Consider the following 25,997-nt stretch of genomic DNA (forward strand, 5'->3'; position numbering starts at 1 on the left):
TGTATGTATGCATACACGTGTGTGTGTGTGTGTGTGTGTGTGTGTGTGTGTGTGTATCGGCTTAGTCTAAATGATTAGGCATTTAGAAAATGGATTCAACAACATTTACTAGTCAGGATAAACAAATGCACAAGCAAAGTTAAGTACAGCACTTCAATATGAAGTGAACAATTACTTGTCGATGAAACAAGCACCAGAAATAACAATTTGACGGTATTCAGTCTTGCTTTCCAAAGGGGCATGGCGGTACTACAGTTAGAGCAGCTTACCAAATGTATCTTACATAATTTTGAAATAACGTGTGTACAGCCTTAACTCCCTCTCCCTCTAAACCATTAAAAGAAATGATCATGACATTATGAAATATCACAAAATGTGAAACGCCTTCACTTCCTATGGCAAAGAAAGTTGATAAAAGTTTTATACTTGAAAATATACCAGCTTTCAAGTGATAAATACTACTACGGAACTCAGTTTTCATATGAACCCATTGCTCTGGATTAATAATATAATGAATGTACATTATAAATCAGTGGATGGATCAGGATTCCTCCAACATTCTGCGTTCTGACAGCACCAGCTAGAAAAATGACTTTTGTTAAGTGTATGGAATGATGCCTTCATTTCACATTAAGCCCACCAAAGCTGCGTATTAAGTGAGATTAATCTGATCAAGAGCGAACAAAGTCTGTAAAACTTCAGTCATGGAGTTTACGAGTGTGAACGTGTGAACATACGTCATCTCTTTGCATAGTCAAGTCACTCTGTCTGTGCAGAAACAAATCAAGTGGACACCAACCCTCATGTAGTCTGGACTCTTATTTCCAATCAGCCAGTACACACTGATTGATTGATTGGGAATTGGTATTACTGACATGGCAATATCTGTACAGCCAGTGCTCTCTATACCAATATATTATGTCTCGGGTTGTTTCAATGCCTCAACACACAAACAAATCGTGAAATGTAATTTTTTTTTGGTTTTTGAAATGTCTAGTTGATAGACTATAGAGTGAAAGCATAAAAAAGCAGAACAGACACCTTCTCACACACCTTTGGTTATGAATGTTAATCACTTTCTGTCTGTTGATGCAAAATTTGAATATTTTTCTCTTTCTTTTTGTCTCTCTCCTTCCTCCCTGCCTCTTTCTTTCTTGATCTTATGTGTGTTGCTGTTGAAAATCTTGCATATACCTCTGAATTTGTCAAAAGGTGTTTCAAACAATACGAAAACGTGTTTTTTACATAGATGGGATTCATTTGAAGTACACTTTGAGTGGCAAAAGTATCTAATCTATGTGACATATAGTTACTGCATGTATGGATGTATTGGCAGCAACTCCCTTATGAAGTGTCTTTTTTTTTCCTTTTTCTCTGCAAGTCTCTTCCTTAGTCTTTGTGTGTTTGTCTCGTTTTTGCTCTCTAAGGCTGTTGCTGGTACTGTCCCTCTGTGGCGGTGTAGAAGTCGTCCAGGACACTCTGGATGTAGTCAAAGGTGGGCCTGTCTTCCGGTTTGCCCTTCCAGCAGGACATCATGATATCGTACAGCTCTGCGGGGCAGTTGTCGGGCTGGGGCATCCTGTAGCCGCGCTGTATCGAAGATATCACCTCCCCTTTGGTCATACCTGGGAAACACACACACAGACGGAGGCATGAACATGGCAATATATTCTACAGAAAGAGATGAAACAGGAACAAACACAGATGTATGACCACACACATGGGCACATGCAAAGTCTAGCAGACACAAGGGTGGTGCTAGTTTTTGTAGTCGTATGTTCTAGTGGTGTATTCTGATTTCAGTTTTGGTTCAGTTTGTTTTGGTCAACAGGGATGAAAAAACACTGCCATTTCCAATGTTCTCTTATTTTGTCTTACTTGTAAAACTTGTTTGCATTTGCACTTATTTAAAACAAACATAAAAATACTTTCAATATATATATATATATATATATATATATATATATATATATGTATATATATATATATATATATATATATATATATGTATGTATATATATATAATTTTTTTTTTTTTTTTTTTTTTTTTGTACAATTTGGACAGTTTGCACCATATCGAACGGTTTGGTTTTACACCCCTAGCCTAGTATTGATAGTAGCATAGTAGTGAGAAGTGGTTTTGGAAATAGGTGCTGGTATTTTAGTAGTAGTAGAACATTAAATCAGATGTAAAAGCAAACAAGGTGTAAGAGGAGTGTTAGTACTATTACTAGTGCTTGCATGACAAAGTAGGATCAGTGCAATGAAAGAGCTGTTTTGTTTCCATGCATAGAAAATTCAATTGACCAGTAGATGGCAATAAATATCTGAAGAATGATTTACATCTTAATAATACTGTAGGTCCAGTGAAATAACTTTCTTGGGTTATTGTAAATGGCAATAGTTGAAAAACATTACTTATCGAAGAGATAAGTACTCAAACATTCTTCTTTTACAGCCACTACTGCTGCTATTACTGCAGCTACTACAGTTACTACTGCCTAACCCCTACTGCTGTTTTACTACTACTACTACTTTTACAAGTATTACGACTGAAAATAGTAATAATAACAACAATAATCTTTTTATCTTTCTAACCCTGATTGCAGTGAGGGTCAGAGCAAGAAACTGACATCAAAGTGTGATGTGAGTGTTTTTGAGAAGTTCACCTGGGTAAGGGATTTTCCCAAAGGTGATAATCTCGTAGATCAGAATCCCAAAGGACCACATGTCTGACTTGATGGTGAAGGAGCCGTAGTTAATGGCTTCTGGGGCGGTCCACTTAATGGGAAACTTGGCTCCTGGGCACCGGAAAACACACACACACACACACACACACACACACACACGCACACACACACACATAAACACATTTTAACTTCATATCACAGATAAAACAAGGTTCATACAGTTCATGCACACAAATTTAGTTTCATGTGCCTGTTAATGACATCTGTAAGTAAGAATCAGAGATCCATTTATGCAGTGGAATGTTATGTAATGAGTCTTTTTATGACTATATTCTATGTGCTGTGTTTTTATGATTATATTCTATGTGCTGTGTGCTGTACCCTAAAAATAAAGTTTAATTTAATCACATAAGGATTCCATACACAGCAAAAGCAAACTGTGCCAGCAGAATCCAAGCAGACTGGACAACAGCAATCAGTTTTTGTTCTGTTCTGTCTGCCTCTTTGTGCAAAATTACATCCTACGACTGTGAAACTGTGGAGCTGGTGCATTTATCTAAGAAATTATAGGCTTTCTTATACAAACAAATCACACAAATCAAACAGACCGTGCTTTTTTTTTATCTGCAAGAAGAGAAGGCCAGCCAAAAAGTAAAATCCAAACTATCTAGGTCACTTGTTAAATAATATAATGACCTTTCTGAGGCAGTATTCTGCTGCGAGCACTTTACTGTGAAAGGTCCCGTGGTGCAAAAGGGGGATTTCAGTGTTGCTCTGTCAAAAATATCCATTAAATCAGACAGAGAGACTAGATCACATGTAATGGGGAAAAAAACTCAGACAAGAATGGACACACACACACACACACACACACACACATACACACACACACACACACACACATACAGTACACAAGCTTACCCTCTCTGGCAGTGTATTCATCGTCCTCTATAACCCTGGCCAGTCCAAAGTCAGCTATTTTACAGAGCAGACTCTCTGACACCAGAACATTGGCTGCTCGCAGGTCTCTGTGGATGTAGTTCTTCTTCTCGATGTACGCCATACCCTCCGCTATCTGCAGCAGCACAACGACAGACAGTGGACAGAAAAAGTTCTGTGTCAGCTCTAACCCAGGCGTCATCAAAAACGTATGAGCAGGACAGGAAAAAGGAATTTAGAAGAGAAAACGCATATCAAGGAAATGAATGTACAATACCACCGTTCCACAAAATCATCCATGCATTGCTTACATTAAAAATCCCAAAGGCTGTAAGAAGAAACACACAGCAATGGCCCCTTAACTGCTTCAGCTGAACAGTGGAAACAATGAAGAGACACTTACACCCAAGAATACAAGTTCACATCCAAGACTTAGACTTAGAACTTAGATTTAGAAGTGTATCTGAAGCAAGTAAGGGACTTGAAATAAAAATCCAAACCAATATCATTCCTCAGAGGCAGAGCTGGTCATGGTTAATCTTGATGGCTGATTTATTTAACTTATTGGAAGAAAAACAAGATTTTTACGAGTGAATGTGACATGCTAAGATAGTGATTTTTACAGTCATACTGGTCATACTGGTCAAATAAAAAGATTAGTGTCAATGTGAATGAATTTCCTTCTCCTTTATCATTCGTGACTATGGCATCCATTATCTCAGAGAGATAGCAGCCTGGCACATTGATTTTGTCTGTCCCAGTATGAACCTGGAAGATCAGCCAGGTCTAGAGGTTAGGATTAGACTAACTAGCCTTGGGAACGTAACACAGCTAGACTGGATTTTTCAGCCCAAGAGAGCTCTTACCCCTCAGGTTTTTTCACTGGGATCCAATTTAATGTTACTTAACCTGAATAACTGTGGTTCTTTGGCTTCGCCCAATGAGATTTAACTCTACAAAAGAGACTCTATTTCTGTCTACAAACTCCAGTCTGCCCTGGGCGTGTTTGAGCCATTAGTCCACACAGGGAACTGAACTCCTAACCCCGATGACAAGCTCTTCCCACAGAGCAACACTCCACTTCAGGCTTGGAACTGAACAATTGCAGAGAGCTCCACTTTTGGTTGTTGTTCCTCCTTTCAGTTCACCAGTGGAAAAAGTGATACCATCTATTTCACAACCGTGTGGAGAGAGAGAGGGAGAGCTGTGCAGGGAGCGAGCTTTTCTCATGAAGTGTGGAAATCACCTGCGCCGAGAAATCAATGAGCTTGGGTAGCTGCAAGTGGCGTCCCTCATCGCTCTTCAAGAAGTCTAGTAGGCTCCCTGGCAACAAAAAGAGTTGAAACTTTGAAGAAAATGGGATAAATGTCAACATCAGTGTTTGAATGTATGTGTTCACTCTCATCACTCTTAAATTAATTTTGTCAGGGCAGTAAACAGTTGACATTTGCTCTCCTTATTGTTGGATGTTTTTTTCCTGGTGATCTACGAATCAAAGCTCATTGTTGCTCTAGATGACAGCATCAGCTGCGCAAAAGTAAACAGAAATGCAGAGATTATTCACCGTTTGCCATAAATTCAGTGATGATGTAGATGGGCTCTGACTTGGTGACGACGGCGTACAGCCGCACCAGCCTGTCGTGCTGCAGCTTCTTCATTAGATTGGCTTCCTCCATGAAGGCCTCCACCGACATGGTGCCCGGCTTCAGGGTCTTCACCGCAACTTTGGTTGTGCTGTTGTAGTAGGCTGATTGAAAAGGACAGGTGGTGGTGGGGTGGAGAGGACACACAGAAATCACATAAGTCTATTATTCAACAAAAGTATGAAAGATTTTACTTGACAGGTGCATTGCTTCAGTGTCTTCCATGGCAGCTTTTTTGTTGCCAGAAGTGAGGGAGGCGAAATATAGACAGAGGCACTGACATACTGAAAGTGAGAAATAGCTATTTGAAGCTTGCCACCTGTTTCGTCTTTGAAGTTGACCAATATAACAGCTGAAATGATCAAACCTGAGTATGTCTTTCGTCATTGATTTTCTTGCCACTAGGCTAAGCTGATGATGCAATCACCCATCGTGTCCTGGCATACAGTAAATGCTTTGTTTTAGTCACAGTAAGAGTGACAGTAAATAGGGCCATCCATTGACCAACACAAACAAATGGCACTAATAACTGCATGAACTGATGCACACAAATTAACCCACACATACAGTCTTTAGATATGAATAATATAATCCTGGATTGGTATATAACTTTTTCAATACTAAATTTAATTTGAAAAATGGAAATAGGCATCTGTTCAAACAAATGATGAATTTCACTTAGGAGATGGTAATCTTTAGTCCATCTACAATGTATGTATTGTAAAGTAATGAATTCACCTAAAAAATAAGAAAACATAAAATAGACACTATCAAATGACCATATATAGTGAATCAACAGATAATTTCAGCCAGTTGATGCTCGTCCAGGATATGGATATAGATGTACTGGTGGTTATTTTGTAGTCGATCCCAGTCTTTGTTAGGTGTCACAAAAACCCCAAACCACAAAGTGATTGGTATTAGCCCGAGAAATACTTGTTTGACGGGTCTGAAAGCAGATACCAGGAAGTAACATTATAATTGCTGTTTAAGCTTCAGTGCCCACTGAGCAAACACCAACTGTCACACACTCCTCTGGGGAGCAAGAGCGCAGTCTGCTTAATGATGCATGGAAAATATGGCGTTCTTGTCAGTGCTGGGGCATTTCATCAACAGCAAACTAGGCAAAGCTATTTGAAGAAAAAAATCGTTTGGTGTCAATACGGGTAAAAGTATCGAAATCAGTCTTGAGTGAATATTCACACAGATCGGCGTGTTCCATAATAGCCCAGTTTGCTCAAATAAAACTCTTGGGTCAAGTATGTAGAGCCACATCTTTTAAAGCCAGGAAGTGACAAATCGAAACATAAGAACAAAACAGCAGCGAGTAAGGTGCAGTCCCGAGAACGCTGAACTCACTGACATTTGATCTTTTATGCCTTTCATCCCTTTGGTGTCCTTACAGACTAGGCCAGCTTGGTAAACAAAGGAGTGCTATAGTTTACTTACATCTCAGTATATGATTTCTGGGTGTTTAGTTTGATCAGTTTCAAACGGTTACCTCTCCCTGCCATTTGGAGCTGTCAAAGCATGACATTGCCGAGTGTATCTTAAGCATGGATTATTGCAGATTTGCTCTGACATCTCCCTGTCAGAGTATAAATAAACACTGCTATCAGCATGACAACACTTGAAATGATGCACAGGTCACAAATAACTATATGGTATCATGAGAAAGTTGATGAGGGGAGCCAAAAGGGGGAGTTTAGGGGAGAAGCAGAATGGCTACAGGCGGCTGGTTCGTCATATTTGAATATTGGAGTATTTGAATATATGCAAAACTGTTTACTGATATTAGCTAGAGGGAAGACCAAGGACAACATTCAGTCAGCAAAGGGGGTGTGAGCAATGCTAGTAAGTTTAAATAGCACCCCCAAATTTTGACAAGCCTCAATGACCATTCCTCATTCCTCCAGTGCACAATTACAGAGCAGAAATCGCAATTTATTTTTGACATGATTTGTGGTTTTGATCCTGAAATGGAGCACTTTGTCATTCACTTTTTTATCCCTGACCACGTTCTTACTACAGCTGCACATTTTGCACTTCAGTTGATGTTTGAAATGTTTTTTTTTTTTGTTGTTGTTGTTGTTTTTATTGCAAGTGTGTATTTGTTTATGTTTTTAAATATATGTTTTTAATGGCAGTTTCAGCAAATGTAAGCTGAAAGGCATATTTCTTCCTTTTGCTTGCAGACAATAAAGCTCTTGTCCAAATGTTTTTTAGAAACTAATAGAAAAATGTAATTTTACATTTGATGAATTGAGGAATTTTTGTATTTATTCAGTGATATTTGAATGTTTTCATGTATCAGTGAAATATAAAGTTTTCACACAAAGAACTTCACAAAAATGGAGTGCTTTCATTGTCTAATGAACCAAATGGATTCAACTATATCACTCCACAGGACTGTCTACTGTCTGTGACTATTATGCACATCCATAATAACCATTCATTTAACAGAACACTTGAGGGTCCATATAATCCTCATGGAAACCACTGCAGAGGTCCAGCGTATTAGCTGTTTACAAATGTACAACCTGACTGGGCCTTTCATCACTGTAAAGATTGTGAAGGAGGAAGTGTGAGTGTTGCAAATATTCAAATTGTGCAGTGAAGTGCAATCAATCCTAGTTTCTCTTTTATCGTTCTCCACCTACCAACCGCACCCCTGCACAGTCCTGACCCTATTAGTGAATGTGTGTGTGTGTGCTTGTCTGTGTGTGTGTGTGTGTGGGAGAGAGAGAAAGAGCAAGAGGGTACAATGCAAATGTCCCATCACACACACTCCTAGTTCCTATATCACTGACGCCAACGTGTTCTGAAACTGCCTACATTTGTAAGGTTCATCGGACTACCACAGAAGTATGGTTGAACACATGAACATTTTTCCAGTGGAAAGGAGTCTACTCTGACAAAAAATATCGCCCACATACAAGCACACCAAAGCCATCTTTTATATACAAGAGAGGGAAGTTGAATCTTGATTTTGAGGAAACAGAACTTTTGTCTACCGGCTCAAATCTGCAGTGCTCAGTTTTAAATGGCATAATGTTTCCAGCCGAATCTCTTTATCCAGCAAAGTGTGGCTTTCTTTCCACCACGTTCATCGGTGGAAAGACAGAATGAAAGAATGCAAATTTGAAAGAAGACAATTTCTATTTTATCCAGGTTTCTATATTAGAGACCGAACAAATAAAAGGAAAGTCAGAGTTCACATGGTCCTGGAAAACCTGGAAATTTTGATGTCACACACACACACACACAATCTTGTATTTTTATCTTTGTGAGGACATTATATAATTTTCCATTCATTTTTTACAGCCTTCTACAGCCATTCCTAATCTCAACTATAACCATACCAACACATAACCCAAACCCTTACCTTAACCTTAACTGACCTTACCTTAACCTTAACTGAAACCTCGTTGTAACTTTGACCCAAACCTTAACCATTGAGCTCGAATTTGCTGTTGTGGTTGTAGTTGCCTTTGTCCAAAATGTAATTATTCCTTAAAAAATACCCTCACTGTGTTGGGGAAAATGTGTTCTGGTCTCAACTATGTAGTATTTACCACTACACACATACACATACACTCACACACAAACACACACACATTCTCTCTCTCTTTTTAATAATCCAGTAAATGATGCTTAGCTCCATGTGTTCCCTGCAGTATGAGTCATTTGTGTTGAATGACTCATACTATCATTTACAGCTTATGTAGCATTAGTTTCTGTGAGTAAATAATAAAGTGACCTGATAATGAGGCTGCTCATGTTTAGCTTTTTATTATAATATTCTGTGCAGCGGCCTCCATGACATCGTCATCAGACAGCAAGCCCGCTCGGCTACAGAGAGCTCCATCACACACCAGCTCTCATTTCAACAAAATACAAATACTCAGCCACCAAAGGACAAAATTAACATTTGAAACAAAAACATTGAAACAAAAACATTACATGTCAATATTATACATATCAATATTTAGACTTGCAGGCAGTGTCGGGGAGCCTGTTTAGCCACTGTTTGCTTTGTTAATTTTGTCAGCAAACTAAAACCAAAACTACTTGGTTAAGGTTAGGCAAAGGTTGAAAGGAACACACACTCTCTTGTGTGATGCAGGAAATCAAATTCCCCAAAGATCCATTTGCAACAGACTATCCCAATTAAAGTAATTGTACACATGGCTACATTGTAACGTACCTGATGCGCTGATGGTTGCTATGGAAACATCATGCAAAATGCCTATCCATCTAACTAAACTTGCATTTACAGGCGTTGTTTGGATACAGTTAACAGCTAAACCGAATCTATGGTGGTAATTACAGGTATGAAAACTTATCAAAACGTCATGATATAAACATTAAGACAGTCTAAAACATGCTTCATAATTCCAGCAATGGTGGCTGATCCAGAAATTCAACTGGACCGAAAGGTACCCTGGGAAATAGGCTGTAATGTGGGCCGCAAAGCATCGTGGAGGTGTATCCTGAGATCCTCAGATAATCAACACTAAACTACAAGAGGCTGCCTCTTACAACCAGACCTCACCAGATTGTTGACTCAGTAACACTGTCAGTCGCTTTCAGGCCAGTATTTTGCCTGTTTTTGATATATTCTGCTGTGAGAGTAACACTCAATTTTTTCTGTCTCGGCTCCAGCTCCTCTCCGGCCTCCAGCACCAGACCTGCAACCACTCTGCCACCCAGCGGGTTCTGCCAGCCTAGCCCTCCACCCAGCCCTCACCGGGAGTTCCATTATTCTGCAATCAAGCCACCACTCATCCCTGACGATGAGTCAGGGATGAGTGGTGCACCCAAAATCGTAATAAACTTTCTTTGAACTGATCAGCTGCCTCACTCTCATTTCTCTGTCTTGAGCCCACCATTTCAAACCCGCTACACACAGTAATTAATCCATAATTAATGCAATCCATAATTGCCTGATATATCACAGCTGTATTGGAGGCATGTCCATGATTGCAAGCAAATTCACTGTAAAGTATGAGTAACGGTCTTATGACTGAAACGTCAAGTAATTCCCTGAAAAGGTGGTGAAAAAGTCTGTGCCAGAATTGACTTCCTTTTCTGGATAACATTACGAATAGTTAGGTAATGTTTGCTAAAAACAAATACAGCTTATGCACTAGCTTCAAAGATTTTTTTTTTTTTTTTTTTTTTTTTGGCATTTCTGCTTTATTTAGAGAGAGACAGAAAAGACGGGAGAGAGAGATGACATGCAGCAAATGGCCTGAGGTCAGATTTGACCGCAGGACGCTGCGATCAGGACTCAGCCTTAACAAGCGATACACTCTCTTATCTGGTGAGCAACCAGGTCGCCCCAAAACAGGGCTGATGCTTGACACAGGACTCAAACCCTGGTCTGCAGAGGCAAAGTCCTGTTGATAGCACCACCTACTACCTGCTCAACCTCCCATCCTGGCGCAAACGTGACATTTCAATGTAGCGCTGGTTTGCAAAAATGTAAAATTCAATTTTTTTCCTAGCAACTGGGCTGAAAACCCTCTAGTGATGACACTGTTTGCACTGGAAGGACAGCTGGCACATACTGTTTTGTGCCCAAGCACAATACAGCAGATTTCCCACCAAATTTGACGCTGTAGCGCACAATGTAAACTGCACTGCCGAGGTCCGTAGAGACTGCATCTATCGCCTTTATCCTGCTCCTGCTGCAGTTGAGTTACTCAGTGGCCAGCAACCAAGAACTGGTTGACTAAGCAGCTCCCATCAAGGACTGCAGCCTCAGTCAACCGTCCAGCTTCAATAGGGGTTAAAAATCTCCCACTCTCATCTGTGTACTCACCCATCCAGACTTCTCCAAACTGCCCTGCTCCCAGTTTCTTCACCATCGTGATAGACTCTTTGGAAATTTCCCAGGCATCTTTATCCCACGGTTTCTGAGCTTTGGGTTTCACACATGGATGCTCCAGCTTCCGGCACAAGCCATCCGGTTGATCTGGAGAGCATACAAACAAGTACACTGATGTATTCCTGTTTTAGTCCTCCATATTCCTTAGTAATGATTAATATGGCGGACCCACTCCTTGATAAAAGGGTTTGGGTATTCTGCATGAAATCAAAGTGATAAATAAACTGCTTAAACCATGAAAGGTGCCTCTGTTAAGTAGGTAAAGTTCCCCTAACAAAAGCAACAGTCAATACTGAGTTTATAGATTCATTTTTTATATGCCAGAAAACCTTTTACTGAGGTGTGTCTCACATTTTACGTGGGTTTAAAAAAAAAAGATGGATTTTGAAATAAAACTCTTTCATGACAGTGTCCTACTTACGTCGGTAGTGCTTGATCATGCTGCCGATGTCGCGGAAGGTGATTTTAGGAGAGATATAGTAGCCACCGTTATCCAGAGTCCTGATCTTATAGTGTTTGACTATATGTGAGCCCTGGACGTCCACATCTCTGATGGACAGGGAGTAACTCCCTGGAGAACAGAAAAGAAAAGCTGGTTGACTCCTCATATAGAGCGTAAAGGTTCAGTTACTGTAATCAGAAGTAGCAACTGTGTGTGAATATGCTTCTCTCTGTGAGCTGCTGGAATAGCTGTCACATTTCCATACCTTTTGTTGTCTCACTCTCCCTGATAAGATAAGATCCTGGTTTGTTTGCCGGTGCCAGCAGCTGTCTCTCCGCATCCTTTCTCGTGATGTCCTTGAAAAACCATCTGCATCAAAACAGAATCAGAAAATCACACTGTTTAAACGTCGTCTAAAATGTAATTTATTGTTATTTCTGCACAAGTGCTGACAAAGAAACAGTCAATTGAAAAGATTTATTCAGAAAAAAAAACAAAAGCTACTTATTCAGATGCAGCTACTCACTCCTCTGTTTCCATGGTGTCAGCTTGGGCGACATAATTGGATGGGATGAATCCTTCATTCTTGGTCGTCAGAGACTTGGCCTTCCACCACTCACCGTGTCTGGGGAATAGCGCTTCATGTTAACACAATTATTTTTTCTTTTTCTTTGATTGAGTTTACTTTGATTTACTGTACTCGCACACATGGGAAAACAGATTGAAGAGGCAATGATTCATAATCAACATTATTAAATTACACAGGTGGGCAATGATGCCTTTTGCAATAACGAGTGGTGGCAAATCAATCCATGTGGATAGCATGGTGGGCTGGGGGAAACAAAACAGTCATGAAAATGACGCTGTTGTTGAAATTGTTGGTAAAACTGTCATCTTCATTGCCTTTAAATGCTCCCTGCGAAATTCACTGCTACTATAGAAACCCACAGTCCTTCGATCAGCTGGAAATATTTGCTGAAATGTCAGATTGGATGCAACAGAGTGATTGCAGATCAAGATCCTGATCTGCCTATCTGTAGATTTTGTTTGTATCTGTGCGGTTTTCATTAATTCACTTGTGATAACCAGCATCCTGTGGGTTTTTTAGCAGCAGTCGTCCTGCCAGTTTAATTTGAATTTACTCTCAATGAATAGTTCATATCATATCCATCATGTTTACAATTGTGCATCATTTTAAAACCATAGGCTACTGTAGACATTTCAATACCCAGTCTAGCCTTATTTATTTATTTATTTATTTATTATTTTACTTTTTTTATTTTGTTTTTTTTTATTGTTTTTTTATTATTTTATTTTATTTTATTTTATTTTTTATTCTTTGAGTTTGGTTCCACTTTAGAGTACAGTGACATAACTAACGCAAAAAACAAAACAAACTAAAAAAAAAAAAAAAAAATGAAACTAACAATCATGTAAACAGCAGACATAAATTAAAAACCAGCCACCAGGTGTTTCACTGCATAGCTATGTCTGTGGTTTCTGCTCCATCTGAGGTTGTAGATAATAAAAGAACAGCAGACACTCACTCTTCTAAAACTTTCATTTTTTCACCCTTCTTGAATCCCAAGTCATTGGGGTGCATGGCCTCGTATGAGTAAATGGCGACCACAATTTTGTCAGCCCCCCCACTGTGCTCTACGGGAAGAAACCAAAAGGAAAAAAATCATTAATGTGTTAATAACAGCACAATAAATACAGTTTATTTATCAGTGCACAGAATTTTATGTGAGCAACACCATGTGTGATAGTCCAGGGCCAGCGCTCACAAAGAAACCAAATACAGACAAAACCCTAAGCCACAAATGGCAGCTGCTCACGCTTTTGATGCAGTTTTGAAGTCACTCATTTAACTTTTATGTCATATTTTGAGTTTAGGCTGAACCTGTGATTTGCATCAGAAACTGGTCAGCTGTGTTTGAATTTGATAGCCTAATGTTAAATTCAGCTGTAATATTAAATATGTTCATGTTCATTCATGTTTACCTATGATAGAGCTTAACTGACTTTTTTTTTTTTTCAGATTTAACAATGATAATTTTACTATTTTATTTTTATAATCCATAGTGTGTATCATGTGCACTAGCTTATAACATACAATATTAAACTTTTCTTCAGTCCTTTTTGCAATTTAAAGAAAAATTCTAGTGTCACTCAACAGTAAACCATCAACAGTAAACCATGAAGATTTTTTTTTTTCTGAAATTGTCAAATTGTAAGGTGATGACAGCTAAAAAGTTATTATATTTCCAAACGCGTGATACTCTTCACAAGGTACAAACGAATGAATGAATGGAAAGGATGGAAGAAAGAAATGCAACGTACCTTCCATCTTTTGAAACCTCTGCCCGGGCAACAGGGAGTTATTCTAAACAGACAGATCAACACTTTTACATCAGAAATAGCAGTGATAAGATAATAAATCCCTCCATTATTTGTGCAAAGTAATTGAAAAATATTAGAAATGTGGAGGTTCATGATTAGTTTAGGTATTACTAAATTAAGTCTCACTTTCTTTTACGTTTCATTTGACCAACATTGTCACTGCATCTAGTATGCAGAACTCTCTGTTCATTTCCTTATTATTGTAAATTTCTGTGGGACAGGGAAGTGCTGTTTATGTCAAAATGTCCGAGTTTGTATTTCTCTGAGGGGTGTACCGAAATACAAACAGGAAGGCTTGCCTCATTCAAGTCTCTTCTATGCTGTCTGTGAATGAAAGTTAAGGCTGAAGCATTTATTTTTTCTCAGCCAGTGATTATTTTCTTCATCACTCTCTGTGCTTAATTTAAAAGCAGCTGAGCACATTAAGAAAAACAATGAAGATGCATGCACTTGATTTTCACTTCACTGTGGCTCTTTCACTCTGTATCATGATGGGCAAACATCAGAAGCATCTCAAAAGGTGAAAGGGTCAACATCTGATCACTGATTATTCCAATGAAGTCTGAAGTTTTCTCAAAGCCCAAGTGTCCCACTACTTACTATGGTGTTTTTTTTATTGGAGGTGGGATCTCTGACATAGTGGGTTTGCTCGGTACGTACGGGCTGCTGTCTGATCTTCCCCTCCACCGCTCCGCTCAGACCCTCGCTCAGCCTGGACTTCACACAGCCCATCCTGTCTGTGTGAGGAAGTGAGAGAGAGACAAAGTGAACGGGGCTGCACGCTCACTCATGTACAGGTGCAGAGGCCGCCAGCATGTTGGCACTTTTCAGCTCATGCAAATGAGTCAAAAATGAGTTATTGTTCTTTTCTTTGTGTTGATGTTTCATGATCACAAAAATAGGAAATACACATACATAATTAGAGTAATAGCTAGTGCACACATAAGCAGTAATGAAGGCTGTACAAGCTGTTTAAACTCTGCACCTCCTCACCATCCCACATGTGGGGTTGTCATTACAAATGCATACTGCTTTGTTCAAGCCCTCAACACTTATTTTAAATTCTAGTGGAAATCCTGAGGTTTCCAAAGATACCAAATATGTCCTGCTGAATTACAGGGAAATGTGTCTAATATGACGCATAAGACACTTAGATATTTTCTGTTTGATATGATGCTGCAGCTATAAAATGACATCTTAGGTTTGAGTATTTCATTCAATACAGGTGTGATGGAGCTTCAGTGAAGCACTGCAGCGGGCAGATACAGAATATGTATGTGACATTGTCTCACAATATGAGGAAAAACAGTTTCTGACAGGAAATTGACAGGAAATTTAAGGGAAAATCAGAGATCAAAATTTGAACTAAACTTTCTTAATGCATCGTGTGGTGGTGTCACAAACCGGCACCATGTAAATAATGCCAATGCAAAGTTCATTAGGATCCTTAGTCGTGTTGGACGCTTGAATTCCCAGTAGTAAAAAGAGCGAAAAACTCTGATGGGTAGGTTAATGCAACTTTCACTCAGCCGACCCAAGTTTGAGGTGAGACCGGTGTTCATTTCTTGTTTACATCAGCTTGCTAATGTTTGCTTATTAACATCAACCATGATCTTTCCCTAACCTTAACCAAGTAGTTCTGGTGCCTAAACCAAACCAAAGTCCTGTGTACATTAGCTTGCAACATTAGCTTGACGTTTGACTGCATGTGCATGCGCATGCTTTGGCGTGGATGTGGCATGTAATTTTAAGTCATCAGGTTTGCTCTTCTGTATTTTTATGGTCATAATGGCTTTCTCAAAGTGGGAGGAAGAGAACATAGTGCTACTGTTTGCTGTTCTCCTTTAATGTCACCTACTCAATACTCTTCAATACTCTGGCCTTACTCATGTTAGACTCATATGTTGGTTTGCCAATATGGCCAATATTGTTCAAAATGAGCCAGTCAGTCGTGCCCACTGCTTGTATGATGGAGGTGAGGATATGATTTTACACAACAAGCTTCAGTGCTGTCAGTGCTAAAAAAAAAAAAAAAAAAAAAAAAAAAAAAAAAAAGAGAGAGAGAGAGAGAGAGAGATCCGCCTCATTCTGCCTTAAGGAGCTGCTGACCAAGACCACGAGTTTCAGATGAGTTTCAGGGGAAAGTTTTGGTGTGTTATGATGCTCTAAAGGCTGTTTCCGAAACTTTTTCAAACTCACATTGCTGATTGAGTCTTGATTGAGTGCTTTTTTGGCATGAAAATGGAATGTAAATACACATTGTTGGCACAAAAGATGAAATATCAGGAGATCAGTCCAAAAATACTGGTTTCAGTAAGGGCCTTCGAACACTTCCATCAGCCCACTCTTATTTGGTGTGCTCTCGTGTCATCGTGTCTGCTTTCCTCTCTCCCCTCTCGTCCCATTTCATGTAAACTGCATGTAGTTCTGTTGTGGCCATGACAGCACGGCCATGGTGATGAAATGCTGATTACTGCAATTCTTTCCCTCTATTGTGTTCTGTGGTTTTAGATAGAAGTCATAGCTGTTATCTATCTCCCAGCAGGAAGTAGAAGGATTCTCACAGAAACACTATCTCCTCTCTTTTATGGCTTTCTCTACTTCCCTCTTATCTCTGTCTCCATCTACTATCTCTTTCTCTCACACACACACAAACACACACACACAAGTGACCACATACTCTTAGAAACATCATAGACACTTCCTGTGTTACAATGGGTCAAATTGCGCTTGCAGCACCCTCACCACACAATATAAATAGGACATGAACGAGGGAGGCAGAGCTGTTGTGAGCGTACATCCTCTTATGTTGTCATTTCTTAGGAAAATGAGAGAAAACGCTGCTGCTGCGCACACACAAACGTATGCATGCCCTTGTGGAAAGAGTGTAGTCACACACATTTTCATGTATAATTTTCACCATGTCTCTGAGGGTAATTTGCAAAATCATATTTTCTAGGCTCACAGTAAAGGTCTGACAAGGGATGTTTTAGACTCTATATCTATTTCTACAGGAACACATACACAGGTTCAGAATGACATATCCTTAACTTTCTTACATGATAAAACACACTCACTAGATTGCTGCTTCTTTGTGTGTTGTATTCTTTAAAAATATATATTAATAATTCATGCTGCTCTTGTGTCCATAAACACAAAACCGCATCACTTCCATCACTTTTCTCAAGAAAGAAGGATGTCCATGCAGTTGCTTGGAATGCTTCCATGTACTGGTTAAAGTTGAATGATTGTTGTGGTATGTCAGTTTATGATAAAAAGTAGCATTACAGATGTTTATTTATGTGGAAAAAGTCGACTTAAAGAAGATTTGACCATTAGAAAAGAGCTTGAAACATTGCTAATTGTGGTTATTCCGGATGCTGCTCATGAAAGTTTCATTTCATTATTCTCATGACAGTCAGACAGAGAGAAACAATGCCTGCCGCCGTTGGCTTATTTGCTTTTTGCCCTGACATGCTCTTGTTAGACGGAATAGCCAAAATAGATTTTTATCAGAATTCACCCCGGGCAGAAACCATTGTTGTCATCTTCCTAGAGGAAACATTTACGGTTTCCTCAAACTTTGGAGCCAATAGAGAGCATTTAACAGCTTTGTCTGCTGAAGCAAATTCAGTTTTATTTACCTCTTACGGTCAGTTATGACTTCCTCATTGTTTTGTCTTCCTCTTTGTCTGTTCTGTTGCCCTCTTGGATTTTGTTTCTTAAAGTTATGCTTTTTCTCTTCTTATTATTTCGTAGCATTTCGTTATCTTGTGAAGGAACCATTGAGGAAAAACCTCTCATTTACAATCTCAGGTCAGGTACAGAAAATGCACGAACAGAACACACTGAAAGGTAAAATACAGAATAGCACAGAATGTAAAATAGGAAACGTATGATAGACTTGAAACCATAATAAATATGATCACTAAAACCATAAAAAGCAACGGTACATCTTATAATCTATCTCTTAAAAACTCTCTTATAAAATCCAGGATCAAAAATCTCTCTCAGATCAGACTCTGATACCAGCTGGTCTATATTTTCTCAGCTCAGCAGGCCGACTGTTAAACTGCCTGCATGAGACCTTGTGGGCTCAGTATCTTCAAAGAATGGCTTCAGCAGTTCCATCACTAATTCAAACCATCTTTTTCTATGATATAAAACTGGCTGGTCAAATTCTGAATTCACTGGTCCCTGGTGCCTCATTTTGGGAAACAGCATTTTGCAGCAATCATTGTAACTGATTGCTTCATAGTGTGAGAAAAGAGACTTTTATTGCATTCTGTAGAGCCTGTGGTGGCTGAATGCTGCGCCATGTATTCAGACACATGGCTTTAGTGGTAAGAGGAGCGTGTGCGGTCATAATACACGAGTGTACAGCCGGAAGTGATACTTTTACACAGACCACACATGGAAGCCTGTTTATGCTGTCCTTTGTTTACCATACAATAACATTTACTGTTGCTAGGGAACTTCACTGTACATTACAACTGTATAATAAATTGATGCTATTGATATTATGTGATACAATAGTTCCCAGGGAGACCAAACTGGCAAAAACCAGCACAGAAAACACAATGCGACGATTCACATGTGTCATTGCATTCAAGCTGAATGTTGTGTTGTAATGGACCTGCACTGAAATGAGCTGATTGACTTTGACTGAAAGTAATTCAACTGAACTCAAAGTGACATAAAATAAATAAATAAATTAATTAAAAAAATCAGTTTCCAGCAGCAGTAACACTAATGGAAAGACAGAAAAAGAGCACATATGAAAAACAGAACACGCTCTCAGCATGGGTTTCACCTGTCTAACTGGAGGTTTAAAATTGAACTGAAAGCAACCAAAAAAAAAAAAAAAAAAAACCTGTGCAACAGTGGTGTGTTTTTGAGGCTTGGTGTTTGGTGAAGCAACCAAAGAGTGAAGCACTGTAACAAAGAGTGAAGCGCTGTCGGCTTCGTTTCTGGGACAGTTGTGGTGGTCATATTTTTAACTTGACAGTCAGGAAACCACTGGAAACTCAGGATCTGAGCAGATAGGGCTTTTTTTTCTTTCTTTTTTTTTTTGGCTGTGACTGACACACGCACATGCACACGCACTTCCTTCTCTGGTCTCTAGGCTGGATTGGGCCAATCAGAAGAGAGGAAACAAAAGGAATAGAGAGGAGAGGAGAGGGAAAAGAAAAGGAAAGGAAAGGAAAGGAAAGGCAAGGGAAGGGAAAGAAAGGAAAGGAAAGGAAAGGAAAGGAAAGGAAAGGAAAGGAAAGGAAAGGAATGGAAAGGAATGGAAAGGAAAGGAAAGGAAAGAAAATGGAAGGAAATGAAAGAAATGAAAGGAAAGGAGAGGAGAGGAGAGGAGAGGAGAGGAGAGGAGAGGAGAGGAGAGGAGAGGGAGGGCAAGAAAAGAAAAGGCAAGACAAGGAAAGGAAAGGAAAGGAAAGGAAAGGATAAAGAATAACACTTTTTTAAAATCTACTTCCCAAATCACATTGCCCCAGAGGCCATAGCATGACTAATGACTCAGTGATGACTTATTCCATCCACAAGCTGTGAATAATTTCAGTAGCAGCAGCATCTACAATTGTGGGAAACCATTACTGAGAGTTTCCTAAACTCCTCCAAACTGCAATCTTACAATAACACTGACCCTCGCTACTACTAGATACTGAAATAAATCTGCAATCCAGTTACCCCTTTATCTGATATCCAGTTATTCCAGTGGTTTTGCCCCCCCCCCCCCCCCCCCAAGTCACTACAGTTCTGTTACAGACAATCATTTTACCCTGCAGCCCTGATCACTGGCTGCATTGTCTAGCCTGGAATGTCAACAAGTGCTCACCAGTGAATACGGACTGTGCTGCTCCTAGTGTGTGTGTGTGTGTGTGTGTGTGTGTGTGTGTGTGTGTGTGTGTTTGTGTGTGTGTGTGCGTGTGTGTCTGTGGGTGTGCGTTTGTGAGTGTGATAAGACAGTGATATCACACCATGAACTAATGCACATCTGTGGCTGGATTCATTCACATTTTACATGCGTTTTTGCTTACCTCTCTTTATATCCTTTATTCAGACAATCGCTGATCCTCCGTGGAGAAAGTTTTTAATCCTCAGGTTTCCAGTGTGCGTTTCTCATCCAAGTGACAACTGACTGACTGGCTGGCTGACTGACTGGCTGACTGACTGACTGACTGAATGACTGACTGGAGGGACTGAGTTGCCCTGTGGCCAACTGGTGGACATGAACTGTTACACCCAGACACCAGAATGAGGAACTTACTGGAGCTGGTTGGGGATTTTTCTTTCTCACTGAAACTTCCTGGTACAGTTGTCTAATGATTATTTGCATAATCAGCAACTAACACACACACACACACACACACACACACACACACTTGCAGGGAAAGCAGAGGGTCTTTTCTTGATTTAGTAACCCATTGTGGATTTGAGTCATTTTACTAAGTAACAAAGTGAGATTACACAATGAAAAAAAAAATGCCCAAACCTAAAAATTGATTGATTGATGATGTCTGTTAGTATCTGTATACATTCCGGTGGTAACATTCCCTCATGTATTTTCACAAATAATTTGTTTTTTAAAGACTGATATTGTGAGTTGGGCTCTATTTGAAAAGTTTTGAGAATAGATCCGTCACAATAAAAACTGCACGTGTTGGATACACATTGCAGGTTTATAATTACGAGAGTTTCAATAATGTAGGTGCAAATGTCAGGTTTAATATATTCTCTCACAGTGCCGCCTTTTGGATAAGTTGTAGAACTACAATAACTAAGCAACTAAACAAATGAATGAATAAACAAGCCAACCTGTCACTGAACAGTCATCGGTTATTTATTCTACATTATTCAGCATGAGGAGTAGAAAAACGGTCATAGATGATCAGACAGAACACCAAAACACTTTGCCAAGTCATGCACCTGTCATATTTCTACATGCTGAATTATAGACAGTTGGTGAAATTCACTACAGTCACATGGCAGTTGACGTTTTGAAAACCTTAGTGAATATCAAAATGAGTTATAATCCCCTTACAACAATTCCTCTTTTGGGAAGACATTTAAATTATAGGACGAGAACAATGAGACACAGAAAAGCGGCAATATTCATGATTATAGTTGGCAACAATTAGGGGGAAAATGATGAAATACACACTGCATTAATGGTGTGTTTTGGCATGCATGGCATTTGATGGCCTGTTAGGTGGGCAATTAGGCTTCTCATTATGTATTTGAAGTCAGCAGGAACCAGGTTTAGACTCAACAGCAGAGATAGAAACTTCACACTAATTCGGTACAGTTTGGTACATGGTGAAATGCTTACAGTAAAGTCGTTAAAAGGGCTAAAAATCATTAAAAAAACAAACAAAAAAAAAAAACAATACAAAACAAAGCAAAACCCAGCTTGATGTTAAAAAACTGATTAAACCCTTGAAATCTGTCACCCATGCATTCTGTCCAGTATGATTCCTGGTGAATCTCTGGAATATTTTCAGCGTCCCCACAAAAACAAAACAAAACAAAAAAAAACACAAGTGAGTATTGTTGCGGTAAAACGGGCACTATCAGACCATCATCTGCCCTCTACAGCACAGCCCGACCTCACACATATGAATGTACAGAGCAACTGATTTTCTCTCACCAAACACTGCCACAGCCTACATGCTGAACTTGCCGTTTCTATAGATGCGGAAAAAGTCAAGTGTACCCTTTGTTGTCCCCCCGGTATTTAAATATTTGAAACTGCTTCTTTGCCCAGGTCCTGTACAGTCCAGTGGTCCTATTCTCTCTACAGTATTGTCAATTTAAAGGAAGAACAAGCCATTAACTGGTGATAAAAATCGTGCCAGATCTAGATTGCTCTCTATCAGCATCTCTACCTCTACAAACATCTTCCATTATGACTTCATTACATTGCAGTAGTCTTACAAATGGCTCACACTATAAAATAAAACTGATAGTCTTGCACAAGCTCTCTGCTAGATGTTATTCTCAACTATATCGCTTTCCTACAGCTACCCACATTAGGCCGGGCTGCCTATTTAATAAATAAGACTGAAAGTAAAATCATCCTCGTGTCCCTTTCAAAGAGCAACAGAAATCCGTCTTTTGCGTGTAACCCCCGACTCTGAAACACAGCCTGTTATTCCAGTGCATAGCAGAGCCACAGACAGATCAGAGCACTGGGTGATCCGCAGCACAGCGCCCCTACAGTGGATTGGGGTTCGGTGCCTTGCTCATGGGCACCATAGCAGCAGTGGGTGGGCAACCGCAACGCCAGCTACCCTCCAGTCACCAGCTGGCATTGGAGAGACGCCCTCATGGTGGCGGCGGGGATCGAACCGGCAACCCGCCGTTCCCTGGCAGGAGCGCGTGGCGGGTTAGCTGTTCCTCTGCTGCGCCTCCCTCTGGGCCGTGGTGGAGGAGCTCTGGCTGTCCGCGGTGTCGTCTCCATCTGCACACAACAGGGGAACACGTGGGAGAAGAAGAGAAAAATATAAATAAATATACCAGACTCTGATGAAGCTGAAGTTGGCCATTACATAATGAAATCACTGTCTTTTTGGAATAAAGAAATCACAGTCAGCTATTCTGAAGTGTAAACTGCACAACAATAACAGGTATATGACCCGAAATTGTTGACCAGCCTCTTCATCCCACAGTTTTGACTGGTTATGATGAGGCAAAAAGTTATAGGGATGGTAAACCCTGTTAAGGAGGAATTTTCTTTTCTACCTTTATTTTATTTAGTATTATTCTCGAGTTCTGTCTTCATCATGCACCAAGGTCTGAGAGTTTCAAACTTAAAATAACTGAAATAAAATAGAGTTTTAGAGGCTGTATTTTCTACAGTTATCCATTACAGCAGGTCTGGGTGGGCTTCAGTTCCTCTTGTAGGGTAACAGTTTATCTGGACACTGGAGAGACCAACCAACTGTCCAGCAAAGTGAAAATATCCCGCTTGAGCTGAAAGAGCATTGACTCTTACTAGCACTGTAACAATATGTTAATTAATGTTTTCCTAGTGGACATTGCCATAGTGGCTCACTTGCTAAAAACTTTGGAGGCTTTTAATGGTAGAGTTTTGAGCATGTCCACATCTAACACCGTTGCTTGCTCAAGAGTGAACAGCTGCACCTATCAGATTGAAGCACTTTGCTAGCCTTCACCTCTTCTAATATAACATTAGATTAGTAAAATGATGGCAAACCCACGACCAACCTCGTTTTGTGATGTTACATGGACGTGTTTGGAAACCGCAGCCCTGTGTGTGCAAGACCATGCTGCCACAGTGGCCCTTTTGTTGCTGACTGGACCAAAGAGCTAGTCACTTCCTCATGAGCCTATGATGACCAACATGCCTGCCATGTTTCGTGGTACTAGGTGTGCATGTTTGGACACTAGCTAAGCCCTCCCCTTGACCCATGACCAACATTCCAGTATGTTTCCTGAAAGTCCGTCCGGTACTTTCCAAGTTATCCCGCTTCCTGGCAGAAGGTCAGATGGACCAACTGCCAAGATGGTGATTCAAACTGAATACATTTTGAGGGGTTGCTGTGCACATACATTTGAGATGTCATCCCCATCTTGAAAAGAAGAAAGGAGAGAACAAGAAAAAATGTCCAACTTTTGAGTCATGGGAAAATATTCTTTCTTCACACAGTTTGGCATGCCACCACAATGGCCAAAACCTTTTGGAGAGTGATCATACTGAATTTTGCCTCCTGATCTTGCTTCAGACTAGTTGGAGCTATTATATTCATATCAAACATGAATGATTATGAATACAGCAAGGAGCTGACATCCCTGCTCTGTGTTTATGGGTTGCTGAGGCCGTGTCAGGATGACTTGAACAGCAGGTGAAATGCTGTATTGTATTACAGTGCAAAGTGAGAGAATACAATACAAAGCGGCATTTTACCTCCCCCGCCAGCGTTGATGTGCAGCTGGGACAGGGACAGGGTGAGGGGGAGCTCTCGACCCTCAGGGTCAGTGGGACTCTGCAGGATGTCGTGCAAGGCATTCCTACGTCCCGTCCTGCCGGAGGCGATGAAGTCTGCGTACGTGGCCTCGACGTCAGCCATCGCTCATGCATCGTTCACACAGCAGCGCCTGCAGAACAGGAAGAGGGGCAGGCTGGATTGTCTAATGTGCGTAAAATCGGTTTCAACTTCATCTTCAAATCCAGCCAGCGTTAATATTTCCACGCTGCCATCTTCACTTCTTTTAAGTGAGTAGGATGATCAGTTGTAGTTTGGTCCTTTGATTACACAGAGTGAAAGCATGCAACATAAAATCATATACACATACAGCTACTGTAGCCTGTGTATACTGACCTGTTTCCTTACAATGCCTTAATAAGACTATATATATTAGCAGCTTATGGATCCAAATGGTCTAGGCCTGGGCTGGGAAAACTGGACTATGATGAAAACAGTCAGTGGAAAATGCTGTCATTGGTGGTTTGAAGTCCACATAAATTCATGAGTAGTCATTATTTTAAATAGCTTACCACTCTGCAGAATTTGGACTCCACAAATGACAACATAATCAACCCTATATAGCTGATCATATGCTTGTGTAATACTCCACAGCCTAAATCAAACGCAGACCTCATGTGATATAAAGGCAGCCGGTGACGACGGGCGAAGCACCAAGAATCAGGGGCCACAAGTCAACTCAATGATGCTCTTTGTTTTTATCCCGTTTCAGGATCTGTCGTTGTCCTACCTTTAGTGAGAGCTCTTCCAGTGTTGCAGCCCGAAGCTACATTTCCGAGGGAGTGACTTCACCTACAAATCAGCGCGACGGGCCCAACATCCCATCAGACGAGCCACAAAACCCCGAGCGGCGCGGCGCCCTGCGTGCAGATCACCAAATGGACTCGGGGAAATAAGCGCGGACACACCTCAGCGCCTGCACACAATTAAAACAATATTGTAGCGACCATACTGGCATCAATAGGATGGCTTTAAAAGCCCCCGTCTCTTTTCCATGGCCGTCGCATCTTCCTCCTTCTCGACCAATGAGCAGCCCGCAAACCTGTATCTGAGCGCTGATTGGATAGTAGACACAAAAGGATGAGAGGAGAGAGCGCTGAGCAGCACCAGCGATACAGGAGGGATGTTGCCTTCAGGAGCACCTCGGAAGCTATGCCACTTTACATCCTGGATGTCAGAAATGACAAAACGGACGCCTTATGTTTTAGCTTAAAAAGAGCTATAATCCGAATCTGCAACAGTGACTGAATCAGAGGTAGTAGGCTGCAGAAACTGTATTTTTTCCATTATGCTAAACAATAATCCCACAACAAAAATATTGTTGTGGGATGTGATATAGCTGACAAACAACAAAGCCCATAGTTATCTTATCTCTTAATTATGTCTTATTTATAGCACATTTTAAAGTAAAATACAATACAACAGCGTTCACATTACAGCTAAAGAAATACACTGTATTAAAAAAAAAAGATTAAATGGAGAGCTAATACAAACAAAGAAAAGATGTGGGAAAATATTCCTTATGACAGGAAAACTAAAAGATTGAACACAAATATTCAAGTCCATGTGAAAGCAGGGCTAAGTTTTAATCTAGTATTCAGGTTATTCAGGTTCAGCTACCCTTAGATCTATATGCTATACCACTAACATCTCATAATGCTTATCTTCCCCCAAAACCTAACTCAGCCCCACCCACAACAAGGCAGCAGCTGCTCTATCATAAATACGTCTTCAGAGATCATAAAAACTTATAATGATAGCACAATAATGCCATCAGTCCCATTAATCCCAGAGCCATAAAAAATCCCACATATTTGTAGGGGTGTTTGTATGCACTCCACATATAATAATAATTCTTATTTTTTTATTCATTTTAATTGTGATATTTCCTATAGCACTTGAAGGCAGCAAGACACTAGAATAAACCATGTATATGGCCATCAGCGTTTACAGTTTTATCATATTATAATA

General features: G+C 40.1%; 2 protein-coding genes across 3 annotated transcripts; both read right to left on the reverse strand.

Moving 5' to 3' along the window:
* Positions 1-385: 385 nt before the first annotated feature.
* Positions 386-20,187, reverse strand: lyn (LYN proto-oncogene, Src family tyrosine kinase). 2 transcript variants are annotated; one of them, XM_030074940.1, is made up of 13 exons: positions 20,058-20,187; positions 14,671-14,747; positions 13,951-13,993; positions 13,155-13,263; positions 12,134-12,232; positions 11,873-11,976; positions 11,587-11,736; positions 11,100-11,252; positions 5,194-5,376; positions 4,876-4,952; positions 3,612-3,765; positions 2,670-2,801; positions 386-1,625 (listed from the first exon to the last, which is right to left on the reverse strand). In XM_030074940.1, the coding sequence occupies exons 2-13, from the start codon at positions 14,740-14,742 to the stop codon at positions 1,423-1,425; spliced, it is 1,479 nt and encodes a 492-aa protein (XP_029930800.1). In that variant the 5' UTR covers positions 14,743-14,747; positions 20,058-20,187; the 3' UTR covers positions 386-1,422. The 2 variants fall into 2 exon arrangements, with proteins under 2 accessions (XP_029930800.1, XP_029930799.1); XM_030074939.1 differs by having other exon boundaries at positions 14,611-14,747.
* Positions 20,188-20,838: 651 nt separating this feature from the next.
* LOC115375514 (cAMP-dependent protein kinase inhibitor alpha-like) lies at positions 20,839-24,986 on the reverse strand. The gene is made up of 3 exons (XM_030074941.1): positions 24,757-24,986; positions 23,948-24,138; positions 20,839-22,480 (listed from the first exon to the last, which is right to left on the reverse strand). The coding sequence occupies exons 2-3, from the start codon at positions 24,108-24,110 to the stop codon at positions 22,407-22,409; spliced, it is 237 nt and encodes a 78-aa protein (XP_029930801.1). The 5' UTR covers positions 24,111-24,138; positions 24,757-24,986; the 3' UTR covers positions 20,839-22,406.
* Between the last annotated feature and the right edge of the window lie 1,011 nt (positions 24,987-25,997).

The sequence above is a fragment of the Myripristis murdjan genome, chromosome 17 (genome assembly GCF_902150065.1).
Source record: "Myripristis murdjan chromosome 17, fMyrMur1.1, whole genome shotgun sequence".
Lineage (NCBI taxonomy): Eukaryota > Metazoa > Chordata > Actinopteri > Holocentriformes > Holocentridae > Myripristis > Myripristis murdjan.

What these genes read in the sequence shown, in the direction of transcription:
- lyn (XM_030074939.1), bottom strand. Translation starts at nt 14,742, where the DNA reads ATGGGCTGTGTGAAGTCCAGGCTGAGCGAGGGTCTGAGCGGAGCGGTG. An exon ending in AAAATGAAAGTTTTAGAAGA is followed by an intron (nt 12,233 to 13,154) that starts GTGAGTGTCTGC and finishes GCTATTCCCCAG; the next exon opens with ACACGGTGAGTGGTGGAAGG. An exon ending in CACTGAATTTATGGCAAACG is followed by an intron (nt 4,953 to 5,193) that starts GTGAATAATCTC and finishes TTTTGTTGCCAG; the next exon opens with GGAGCCTACTAGACTTCTTG.
- LOC115375514 (XM_030074941.1), bottom strand. Translation starts at nt 24,110, where the DNA reads ATGGCTGACGTCGAGGCCACGTACGCAGACTTCATCGCCTCCGGCAGG. An exon ending in CATCAACGCTGGCGGGGGAG is followed by an intron (nt 22,481 to 23,947) that starts GTAAAATGCCGC and finishes TGTTGTGTGCAG; the next exon opens with ATGGAGACGACACCGCGGAC.